This window comes from Camelus ferus, chromosome 13, assembly GCF_009834535.1.
Source record: "Camelus ferus isolate YT-003-E chromosome 13, BCGSAC_Cfer_1.0, whole genome shotgun sequence".
NCBI lineage: Eukaryota > Metazoa > Chordata > Mammalia > Artiodactyla > Camelidae > Camelus > Camelus ferus.
In genome coordinates this window covers 31,004,445-31,017,131 of record NC_045708.1, presented here as the reverse complement: position 1 = coordinate 31,017,131, position 12,687 = coordinate 31,004,445, and the positions used below count along the sequence as shown (strand labels likewise).

The 12,687-nt window shown below is 45.0% G+C and overlaps 1 protein-coding gene across 5 annotated transcripts in view; it reads right to left on the bottom strand.

The window, feature by feature from the left end:
• CFAP57 (cilia and flagella associated protein 57) overlaps positions 1-12,687 on the bottom strand; it is a 54,584-nt gene that overhangs the window by 28,333 nt on the left and 13,564 nt on the right. For all 5 annotated transcript variants that reach the window (XM_032494021.1, XM_032494019.1, XM_032494022.1 and 2 more), the window contains exons 7-13: positions 10,986-11,125; positions 9,912-10,077; positions 8,927-9,040; positions 4,225-4,437; positions 2,725-2,898; positions 1,355-1,516; positions 655-810 (exon numbers count right to left, since the gene is read on the bottom strand). In XM_032494021.1, coding sequence (XP_032349912.1) covers positions 655-810; positions 1,355-1,516; positions 2,725-2,898; positions 4,225-4,437; positions 8,927-9,040; positions 9,912-10,077; positions 10,986-11,125 — 1,125 coding nt within the window. The remainder of the gene's footprint in view (positions 1-654; positions 811-1,354; positions 1,517-2,724; positions 2,899-4,224; positions 4,438-8,926; positions 9,041-9,911; positions 10,078-10,985; positions 11,126-12,687) is intronic.

Below are 12,687 nucleotides of genomic sequence, written 5' to 3'. Positions count from 1 at the left end.
ACATTGGCAGCCATGGTGCTTGTTTTTTAGCCAAACTTTCTGACCCATGGAGGTAACATAAAAGAACGAATATCCCTTGAGCAAATACTTGGGGATTTTGGATGAAGAGCCAGGCAGATTTGGACAGAATGGAGAAATCGTTCTGGGAGAGTCCTGGGCCAACTCTAGCAACAGGAAGACCCTCTAGACTAATTTTATTTAACCTACTGACAACCCGAGATCAATATTCTCCTGGCTCTTCTCTTTCCATACTTTGTTTTTCTTGTTACTTTTCATTTTGCTTTTAAGGTAGTTTCTCTTGATCAGAAAGGTAATATATTCTCATTGTGGAGAATTTGGAAATTATAGAAAAGCATAAAAAACAAAATTCAGACTATCCACAATACCAACTTCCAGAGATAATCACACTGTTAGTTATTTTCTTCAACATTGTTCTATGTGTATTTATTTTACTAAATTAATAGCATCACTATAGAGAGTCTTACATTCTGCTTCCCCCCCCCCCACTTAGCACTTTGTTGCAAGCACTTCTGATGGCATCAATTATGCTTTAAAGTCTCACATTATCACAGATCTTACTGCTCAAGCGTAGGTCAGTTCTGTCTTGAGTGAATAGGAAATTTCTTGTTATTTGTGGTTGTTGGTTCAACCGACCTGGTTTTTTGTTTTCAAGGACTCCATTTCCTGGATGAACTTGTCTGTTAGCTCCTTAATCTTCTCAGAATAGTTCATATCCTTCAGTCGAAGTTGATACTCATTCTCCATTTTTAATTCTTCCACACGACTCTTCAGCTCCAACATAACTTGGGCCTTTGGGGGAAGGACACAGAAGCAGGAACGTTCACAGTGCCAGAAAAGGGGACTACTGTTGCTTTTAGTGTTTTATTATTGACAGGAATGGGTTTCAGGAATGCTTCATAAATATGTCTTTAAACGAAGGTTCCATATACCAGCAGTTAATCAGTTTTACAGATATAACTGAAATATTCAGTTGGCCACTCTACCTTTGTAAATGTTTATCAATTGTCTCCCACGTGCCTAGCATGTGCTCCCACTGTGCTGGAAACTGTTGGTCATACAAGTGAATTACACGTGGTTCTTGCCCTAAAGAGTAGGAGAGGAAAGCTAGCTCACAGGCTAAAAGCAGAGCCTGGTACAAGTCAAGGTGATCACTTGGTAGAATGACAGGCGGGGCAGTGAGGAGGACAGCATGGTGGTGCGGGCGGAGAACAGGCGCCACCCCTGGGCACAGGGGAAGCCGGGCTGGAGAGGGGCTTGACTGTCAGTCGCAGGACGCTGGACACAGTCTGGCAAGGAATTTCCCGTGTCCCTCTTTACTAGATCTGATTCTTACCTTCTCCTCCATGTCTGTTTTGGTAACAAGCACCTCTTCGGCAAAGCCCACCTCCCTCTCTCGCTTGACTCCTCGGCCATCCTTATCAAAGACTTTCCAGGTGAACAGGCAGCCGTCCTCGGCGACAGTCAGCAGGAACTGGTCATCGAAGGTGAGCAACATCTGAGGAGGAAGAGCATGGAGGGGAGGCTTTCTTAGGCCCTGGAGACCAGGACTGAGCCTTAGGAAATAATCAGAGATGCTCAGAGAAATCTACAGACTAGGATATTTATCAGAGTTCATAGGATAATTTAGATGCCCAGTTGTAAGGAAGAGTTAAATGAGTTATGGTCCATCGTATGGTACATATGGTATGATATTTGTATAGCTACTAAAAATATCATGTTTTTGAAGAATAATTATATGGAAAAATGCTTACAATAGCATTAAACTTTTAAAAAAGCAACCCGCAAAAAAGTGTACATACAGTATAATCTTAATTTATTTAAAACATGTACCAAAAAGTGGAAGAAAATGCATCAATCTATTAATGATGATGCTATTATGAGGATTTTTATTCCTAAAATAAACATGCATTGCTTTCATAATCAGAAAAATTAACATCTTATCTACAGAACTTAGCGGTGCTGAAGCAAAGAGGAAAGAATATGTTATAGTAATTTACTTTGGACCCAAGACCAGGCTCAGTGCAGGAATGTTCCAGTTTATAATGAAAAATCCTGTCTTAATAAGGACGGTGTCTGCAGGCAAGCATTTGGGACAAAAACCCCAGGTTGGTATTCTTCACTTGGGGATAAGAGAGGGGAGGGCAGAGAGACACGTTTTCCCAGTGCCTGGTCTTCAGGATCCCACGTAGACATAGACACTGCTTTTTCACAAGGCGGAATGGAAGAACAGTTTACAAATGTGTGCTCATGTTATCACCCTGGAGAGGGGCAGGGGCTCAGCTCCTGGGCCAGGAGTCCTTTTGGTCCAGGGCAACTCTGTGGAGGACAAGGAGCACTGTGAGCCATTCCACTCAGAGGCTGGGAGAGGAGCACACTGGCTTGGACAGGACAGCTGGGTGGGGCGTCGACAACATCTCTCAAATGGTCCATTTTTATGCAAAATAATTTGTGAACGACCTTGTACATAAACCTTTAGGTGCCTCTCTGATGACTTCCTAGGACAAATTCCTGGGAGTAGTTGAAGCAAAGAACATCAATAGCCAATAAATGTTTATTGACTGTTGGGCTGGATGACTTAATAAGGGGAGAGCCAAGATGCTGGGATGTTGAAAGGATGAAGCAGGTGTGTTGGGGGCAGGCCCAGATGGACCTACCAAGAGCTGGATCTGGGACTGGGCCCCTGAGGACAGGGTCCCCTCTCACCTTGGTGACAGGACCAGCATGGGCCTGGTACTCGCTGAATTCTTTCTGCAAAGGCAGAGGATACTTCATGGCACGAATGGTTCCCACCGAGGTGCCCACAAACATCATGCGTCCGGAATGCGAGATGACAATGGCTGTGTAGGTGACATCAAATGCTGACGTCTCTCGAAGGACCTGGAGGACAGCCAGCTCTGTTCAGGGTCGGGGGCTGAGCTGTGTCCCCATGTCCTCATCTCATTCTCTTCCTCTCTTCTGACAGCACTGCTAGGGCAAGTTCTGGATTTAAAATGTGTTTTTTTTCCCCCATCACTTTCAGCATGTGGCACAGTGTCCAGCACATAAAGGGCACAAACTGCACACTTCTTGGCTGCCTGACCAATGAGTCCACGGTTCTAGGAGTTAGGAATAACACTAATGAAAGGAAACCTTCACACAGCACCCACTGTGTGCCAAGCAGCGCTCTATGGAGTTTACATGTTGTAACTCATTCCATCCTCACAAAAGCCCTTTGAGGTAGCTACTGTTATCCCTATTCTAAAGATGATGAAACAGAGTCACAGAGATGCTAGGTAAGTTGCCTCAACTCACCCACCAACTAAGTGGCAGTCAGGCTCCTGAGACTTAACGTTACTGACTGCTATGCTATGGCTGGGCATCTTAAACTGAGAATGGGATGTGGATCGTTAATCCATTCAGCAAATATTTATTAATGTCCATTATATAAACAAAACCATATTATCAGGGAATTCATACATTCCTACACCCTTTAGTTTACTCATCCACCCATCCATCCACCTAGCCACCAGATATTTACCAAATGTTTGCTGTGGGCCATGCACTGCGCTAGCTGGTAGGGATACCAAGAGCTGTGAACCACGGCCCCGCCCCAAAGGAGCTTTGTTCCAGCACAGCACTGTGGAAGCCACCACAGAATTGGGACCAAGCTCCTTGGGGGCACACTGGAGAGACACCCTGCTCTAAGCTGGGCTCGTGGAGGACACAGCCACATTTGCAGGAAGTGTCCCTGCTGAGTTCTTCTCTCCTCCCTCAACTATTTGGAGCCAGCGTGGTAATTCTAAAATTTCAGAGTTTGGGGATTTTAGACAAATATGGTGGCAACCTTAGGTGATCGTGACAAGTAGAGTTCTGTTTTTACCCCCATAGAAGTACGTGTAGATCAAGGATTAGAGCACAGTTCAGAGATGCTGCTGACCTCCATCCCTAGAGGGTGGGGGGAGAAGTTACAGATGGCAAGCAAAGTAGAAATGGAAAAGGGCCCCCCAGTTTAACACAGTCAGGTGGGCACTGGGCAGGAAATTCCAGAAATCACAATAACTGAGCTGACTGTATAGGAATGAGGAGCCAGGTGTTATCCCATGAAGAAGGGACCCAGTTCTCACAGGCCCCCTTTCCATCCCTTTCTGCTGTAAACGCAGGAGGCTGCCTTCTGTAGATCAGGCCAGCAGCCCAGAGGAGGGGCAGGAGCAGAGGCAGACTCACTGAAGAATCCGCAATCTCCTTGAGTGTCTGGTCTGATCCAACAGCAAAGATGATTTTGCCATCAGGGGAGATGGTAACACAGTTGTAGCTGCAGGACTTGAGAACACATTCTGTCTCTCGCTTTCCTGTGGACAGATTCCATTCATACACAGCACCATCTGTGCCACAAGAAATCAGTCTGCTGTCATCAGAATTCCACGCAACAGAACGAATCTACAGGGGATGAAGACGTACTCAGTTAGGAGTGTAAACATTCGCGTGCGCGCACGCACGCACACACACACACCCTTCTCATGGAAAGGAGGATAACCCCTTATGTATTCCACTAGACTCAGGCAGAATGTCCTTTCCTGGTGTGTGCCCTTTGGTAAACACAGATTGTAGCTTCATGGGAATATTAAAATTCTATTTTCCCAGATGCTTGCATAATACTGAAGACAAAACATTCCCATTTTGCTTTATGGATGTAAAGACTAAATCATAATGCTTTTCCTATTTATTTATTTATTTAATTAATTAATTTATTTATTAATTTATTATTGCAGTACAGTCAATTACAATGTGTCAATCTCTGGTGTATAGCACAATGTCCCAGTCATGCATATACATACATATAAGGACTGAATCATAATGGCTCCTATAATGCTATGATCAATCATTGCTATGTTTCACAAAAACTTTTTATTTTGAAATAATTATATATTCACAGGAAGTTGCAAAAATATCACAGAGAGAGGGGACTTCAGAATGGCAGGGTAAGGACCTGAGCTGACCTATCCCCCACAAAATAAGTTAATTGTTAAAAATTATAAAAACATTTATTTAAAGTCTCTGGAAATTGTCCTAAGGGCACACAGCAAATGTAGAAACATTCGTTCAAGAAAATCTACTCAATCTCTGTAGGAAGAGTCTGTGGCATATGAGCCATGACCTGCTCCTTTACCCTCCTTGGCTTCGAAAGCTTTGTTCCTGTGCACACTGGGCAGGTGTGGCCAAAAGACGGGGCACCCTCTGTCCTCAGCTCTCAGTCTTTGGCCACAGTTTCACCCTGGGAAACCTGCTGGCGTTTCTTATCCTTACCCAGAAGCTCTATTCCAGGCAGGCATGGCCAAGAGGACCTCAGCTTCCTTCCCCCAGCCAGTCCCCACTCGTCAGTGGAAGCTCTACTCCAGTTCAAAAGCCTGAGAATACTGGTGCCCCAACTGTCCCTTCCCACACCACGAGGGAAGAGCTGAAAAGACGAGGGATTCCACCTCCTTTCCACCTGCAAGTGCCACTCACAGAGTAGGGATGTCACTCCTGGGAAAGAAGGTCCCTACCCCCAGCCCTTGTGCAGTGGAGCAGGGGCTCTTCCCAGGGTAAAGTCCGTCATAACCCAATGAGCGCCACAGCTTGGCTTGAAGAGACTGACTTCCTTGAAGGAGAGCATGGAGCATTCCCTGCTGTGGGCGTCATCTAAACCACTGGAGATCTAGTTGGAGGGCAATTAAGGGAAGGCTGGTAACTCCCTGATATAAGCAAAATGGCAGAGCAACAGAATTTTAATTTTAACAGAGAGAACAAGGGAAAGAGATAGTCAAGGGAGCCCTTCTGGGATCCGAGACAACTCTGGGGGTCGGGAAGGCTTTACGGACGTGCTAGGCTGCACCCACTCAAGAGCAAGCAGAGCAGGATACAGGGAAACCTTGAAAGCACCCCTTAAGAGGCACAAAGACCCATTAACACAGCGCGGAAGCCTCCCTGGCACAAGGGGTTTAAACACAACATCTGACCAAACACTAACTGAATAATAAGCTCCTGACCTAGGGGCATTTCCCAGGAAGCCAGGCTTGCAAATAAAGTCACGCTGTGCCTGGCAGCCTGCAGGGCTGTGTGCATGGCTAAGGCCGCACCCTCTCAGGTACAATCAGACAGGAAGCCTCCAAACTATTAGTCTCTGGCTAAACATGGAGCAAAAACACAAACTCCGTGAACTGTGACAGCAGCGTCTAAGCCAAACAAAAATCCAACAGTAAAGGGTGAAAATCCAGCTGGCTACGGGGCCTTAAGCACAATCAGTGACTAATAAAGTGGCTTAAGTCAAACCCAGGGGCAAGCTCTAGGCAACCAGGCTAAAAGGTCAAAAAAGAACTGCATCTGAGCAGAGACATCCCATGCCGTACGCGGCAGGGGAGAAAAGACTTCTCAGAGTTAGTGCAGCCAAGTCACTAAACAAAATGAACAAATGAAAAACAACATTCTAGCCTTTCCCCTTTTCCATATTTGTAACTCTCCAGGAGTGAGAGGCTGGCCCCATGATCTCCAATATATTTGGGTATTTTCTCAGTCTCCTTATAAGCAATGCCCTGACCCACTGGCCACCTCTCTGGGTGTCCCCATGACCCCCAGTCCTGCCAGCCATGTCCTGAGCCACCTCTCAGCCCCATCTCCACCTCTTAAATCACATTTTCTAACTGTTTGTTACTGTTATGTAAAGGTACACTTAAAAAATATAGTCACCTTCTTTCCTATCATATTCCTAGATTCGCTAGTTTTAATGATTTACCTGCAAATTCTTTGAATTTTCCACATACCCAATTATGTTGTCTGTGATGATAGCTTTATTTCTTCCTTTGAACCTTTGTGCCTTTTATTTTGCTATGGTCTGAAGGTTTATGTCTCTTGCTAATGCTCCCCCAAATTCATATGTTGAAGTCCTGCCCCCCAAAGATGGTGGTATTAGGAGGTGTGGCCTTTGGGAGGTGATTAGGTCATGAGTGCTCCCCTCATGAATGGGGTCAGTGCCCTTAGGAAAGAGGCCCCAGAGAGCTAGCTCGCCCCTTCTGCCAGGTGGATACAAGGAGTCTGCAACCAGAAGGTGGGCCCTCCCAGATCCTGCCGGCACCTTGATCTTGGCTCCTCACCCTCCAAACGGTGACAAAAAGTCTTGTAAAGTGGTGAAACAAATCGCTGCTGCCCTGGGCTGGTGAGGTAGGGCCCCCTCGGGGGGTGTGCACCGTCCTAGGAAGAGCATCCCGTCCACCTGGCGTGCTTTTACCTGCATCTCACAGTCGCATTGCAGGCGCTGCGGAAGCTCAGCACCTCTCAATGCTGCCTGCTTAACAGCACTTTCACTCACGGCCTGCTAATCACTGAAGTCAATGGCAGGTTTTAGTCTTCAGGAACCCCTCGCTGACATTTAATACCACGGGCTACTTTATCCTTTTGGAAACTAATTCCCTGGCTTCTCTGATACAGTTCTTTGATTCCAGGTTCTCTTTGTACCTTCATTTGCAATCTTTCTCTTCTTCACCAGTCCCTTAAATGTTGGTCATCTGTCTCCTGCCCAAGATCTCAGATTCCACATGAGCCCTTGGTGATCCCATGCCTCTGACTCGCACGGTCACCTAATCCCCTGTGCCGTAATTTCCAGCCTTGCCTTCTCCCTGACATCCACACCCGTATCTCACTGCGGGACACATCAAACGCAACACGTCCAGAATGGAACTTAATATCTCTTTTCTCTGTCCCTACTCCTAAAGCCATGGTTTAGTTCCTCCGTTTTCTTTCACTCTCACTTCCTAGCTGGCCTCCTTCACTCCAACTTATCCTCTGCTCTAATCTCTCCTTAGCACTGTTTGGAGAATTATCTTTCTGATCACCTTACTTCCTTTCTTAAATCCTTCCAATTGTTTCTTATCACCTACAGACTAATGTCCAGTTCCTTGGTGTGGCACACACACTCTATGATGCAGCAAACTTCTCCAGCTCCCCCTCCTCTCCCTCCTCAGATGTGCTCAGTGCTCCAGCCCCGTAACCACAAATCACCATCCTCTTCCGTAGTCCCATTCCATCATCTGTAACATGTCCTCCGGCCTAGAATGCCTTTCTTTCCCCATTGCTTTTTCTCACCAAATTCATCTGCTGACGTCTTACCCTTTCAGTCTTTGGCCTCTCCCTTTTCTTCCTGCTCCATATCCACCCTATCTTCAGGAATGACATGTTTTACTTCCTAAATGTCTTTTGAATCCATCCACTTCTTCAAATACTATCATCTGTCGTGTGGACATTGACAATCATCTCCTTACCATTTCCACCCTTGTCCCTTTCAATACAATCTTTATTCTGCAGCCAAAGTAACCTCTTAAAATGCAAATCTGGTCATATCATTTCCTGTCCTGAAAGTCTTCAGTGATTTCAAAGATCCAGAAGGATAAAGTATAAAATTCTTAAAGGCCTACAGAGTTCCATAAACAAGATTCCATGAACTTGGGCCCCTGCTAACCTCACCGATCTCAGCTCACACCAAGTTTCATTCCTGATAGCTATGTTTCAGCCCCACAGACAGTTCTTCCTGTACCCCCAGCAATCTCTCATCTGAGGGTCTTTGGATCCTTATCTGCAATGATGTTCCCCACCAGCACTGTCTGGTTAATTCCTACCCACTCCTTAGGACCAAGCCTTTGTGAACACCTCCGCCTCCTTCATCATGCCAACTCCTCATTGCTGTGTCTCATAACAATCCACATTTTTCTTTCATTGAATTTACTGCAGTTAGCACTTAAATGTATCTGTGCATTTGTTTTCGTTTTCTTTTACCCCAAGTAGACAGTGATCTCCAAGAGGAAAGGAATCACTTCTCTGTTGTTCAGTTGTATCCTGCTGGCTAGCATGATGCTTGGCTCTGTGTCCTTGTTTCCCTGGACACTGTTCATTCACTCACCTTCCCTGTGTGTCCTTTCAGGTTTGAGATGTTCTCCAGGCTTGTAGTGGTAAAAATGTGAATCACATTTCCATTGACAGCAGCAAATAGGTGACCTCCATTGCTAAAGCAACACTACAAGGAAATACAGAAAGAGAGGAAGGATGGAAGAAAGAAAGGCGCAGTCTCCTGGGAGGTGACAGTCAGGAGCTCCTTATCCTAAAGAGTTCAGGCTGAAACCGTCGTAGAATTGGGAATCAGGGGAAGGTGCAAATAGGACCTGAGAACTGGCTGACACCTTCACTTTCTCTATTCCTGGAGCTCATAACTGGCCGAGATGCTCACACTACCATGTGCACTAATCATGAAGCTGCTCGGGTCATAGAGCAGAACGCTCATTTTGTCTGCAAGAAGGAGCTTCAGAGTGGGGAAGCAATGCCTGAAATCACTCTCTTGTTTCTGCAAGTCATCTCGGGGAGATCTGAGAGGCTGCTGCTGTCTCTCACCACTGCTCACTCTGCCTGGCTCCTCCCAATCGCCAACCCCGCCTTCCCAGCTGTGCCTGATTCTGTGATAACTTTTCAATGCTTTTTTAATTCTTTCTTTTTTTTCATTTTTTTGGGAGGGGCAAGGTAATTAGGTTTACTTAATTTTTAGTGGAGGTAATGGGGATTGAACCCAGGACCTCAAGCAGGCTAAGCACATGCTCTACCACTGAGCTAAACCCTCCCCTGGACTCAATGCTTTTTATTACTCCACAGACACAGAGAGGACTAATAGCAGATGGGATCTCACAAGGTTTGGTTCAATGAAATATTTTGGTGGGGAGGACAGGAAGAGGATAGAAACAATATACTCAATAAGTTTGGTGGGAGAATTGGATTTTCTTTAAGCCATTCAAAGTCTCTAAGACAGGCTTTGGTCCCACCTCCCCAGTTGTGTTAGTTCTTGGTATTTCAACCCCGGCTTTCCAAGAAACTGGACCTTTGTCTCCAGCTGTTCTTACCTCTTTGCACCCGCGGACAGAGTACTCTTTGAATGAACGTATGTCATCAATGAGGAGATTCATAAGGCGTAGCTTGTCAGCGAAGCCCACCACAATGAAGTGTCCGGATGGGTGAAGGCTGATTGTGTACGCTTCCTCTTGGTATTCCTTAAACAGTTCCAGAGTGCTGTGCAAAGATAAATTACTGAGTCTAAGTCAAGCCCACTAAGACCCTCAAGCCCTCCACTGTACCTGGGACATAGTTTTATCAGAGCATTCGAGATACTTCATCTCTTGCGATTGTTGGTGTGTCTTTTTCTAGAGTTTGGTTACTTGAGAATAGTGTTCAGCAATGAGTGTGCCAAGTAGGGGGACTGATCAAGGGGTTGTTTAGGGATGCTGCAGGCACAGTTCCATTTAGATTCCCAAATCAGAAGCACTGCACATTTTTTTCCCCCCAGCAGCCCCAGCAGCTATACACAAGAGCAAAGAAGTTATATTGTGGGGCCAGTCTAGGCTGGAGAGTCTCGGGGAGCTAAGGCAAGAGGATAAAATCACTAGGGCATTGAGGGTGGTTAGGGCAGTGATAAAGATTAAAAGGAGGAATATGATAAAGAATATATGTGTGTACATATAACTGAATCACTATGCTGTACACCAGAAACTACACAACACTGTAAATCAACTATACTTGAAAAAAATTAAAAAAAAATTTAAACTAGAAGAAAGGAATCGATGGTTTAGAGAGCTCCATGGGGCAAAAAGCAGATCTAGTGGGAGTGAGGGAATAGGAAAGCTAGAAGGACATAGAGGTTACATGAGAAGGTAACATATTAGGTTGTTCACGTCCCTAGTGTCCAGTATAGTGTCTGGCATGTAGTAAGCATTTAATCAAGTGCAAAGTGATTTTCTAGCTCATGCAAGAGGGAAAAGATAAAAAGATAATTTGCCTGACTTTATTAAAAAATTTTTTTTCCAACTGAAAGCTTCTAGGTAATTAAATTTTAAAACTCTTTAATTAAAATAATTCACACGGAAAAAAATTTAACACCCAAAGTCCTGCATACTGCAGTAGCAAAGACTTTTATTTCTTACTTTGATTCGTAATTCCAGATGCGAACGGATCGATCCACAGAGCAGGTGGCAATGAGGGGTTTGCGGATGCAAGAAGCTAGACCAGTGATGGATGCTGAGTGTAATGGGTGCATCAAATACTCAAAGTGCACAGGCTCCCCCTGGAGAAATCATAAAGAATGAGATCAGGCAGAGTAAGCAAGGGGCTGGCTATGCACTCCAGCCCTCATTACTACTTATGGACGTTAATTAGCCTGGGTGCACATAAACCGGGCTGAGGGCAAATCACTTTCACATTACGTATATCTCCCTATGCCATTATTATTTTAAAACATCACTTAAATGGCAATAAAATATTTTATTCTATGAATATATCAGAATTTAATTTAGCCATTTCTCTATTGTGGGAACCTTTAAGTGGTCTCCAATTTTTGTTACTTAGGCTAAATATTCTTCCATGTAAGTCTGTGTTCCTCTCTGATTACTTCCTTAGATACTGTAGTGCAAGTGCCTGATATTAAGCTTTTGAGCCTCAGGGCATCTGTTTCGAAGGCCATCCACCTTAAATAAACACATTGCCATCTGTACGACACAGCTACCAGCAAAACCACCAGCTAAGGAACTAAGCCGCCCCTACCCTTGAGTAACCCTTTTTCAGAAAGCCCTGGGTAACTCCAATAACTGACCACTTGAGTGACCCCAGTTTTCCCTTCTTGTCCTCTTATGCTTAAATTAGCCAATAAAGAGTAAACTCGTGAAACCCTAGGCACTCCAAGCATACTAAGGGAGAGCCCTTTATCCATGACCTCACTGTGTGAACCTTGGGCATGCTGTGTACCCTCCAGGACCTGTGAGTAAGAAATCTTGTTCCTCAGAGTCCCCTGATGGTTTTTGCTGAAGTGCATCCTGCAATCATAAGAACTACCAGGGCCTGTCCAGCCACAGCAGTGGCCCTGTTGTGGGAGTAATACAGGCATTCCTGGCTGATGGCATCACTAGCAGTTGGTTGGGTCCCACACAACAGATACATTTCTAGAAGAGGAATATGCGAGCAACGATGTGAATGATTCTGAGGATCCTGATGAGCACTCTCAAATTTACTCTACACCAGCAGCAATGACAGGTGGGTGAATGACTTCAAGTTAAAATGTGTCCTGTTGCACTGCTGTGTAGAGTCCAGCTATCTGTCATCAGAGGCACCTGAATGAGGAGCGATGATGGGGAATTTAATGAGTGTACATATTTTGTGCACGAGCCAAGACAAAGGCTGAGATGGGAATTCCCTCAAATTCTGACCCTTCCCCATTTATGAACGGCCTGCATCCACTCCGTCCTTCTCTACTGTGTCAGAAAGGGGTGCTGTGCTGGGGGTGGGTAGGCAGAGATTATTACACTCTTCTCCATATGTTACCCCTTCTTTCTCCAATGTCTTCAACCTCCCTGTCTCCGCTAGCTCATTCCTATTAGCTTTTTCTTACCCTGAAGGATGAGTAAGAACTAATGTGGATATATTCAATACCTTGTAATAACCTACAATGAAAAAGAACATGTACATATAGATATATATATGTAGACTGCATCACTATGCTGTACACCAGAAATTAACACAACATTGTAAATCAACTTTACTTCAATTAAAAAAAAAAAAGAACAAATATGGGGGAGAGGGGAGGGAAGAGGATAAGAGTGCCCCAGGCAGAGGGAAGAGTGTGTATCGAAGCCT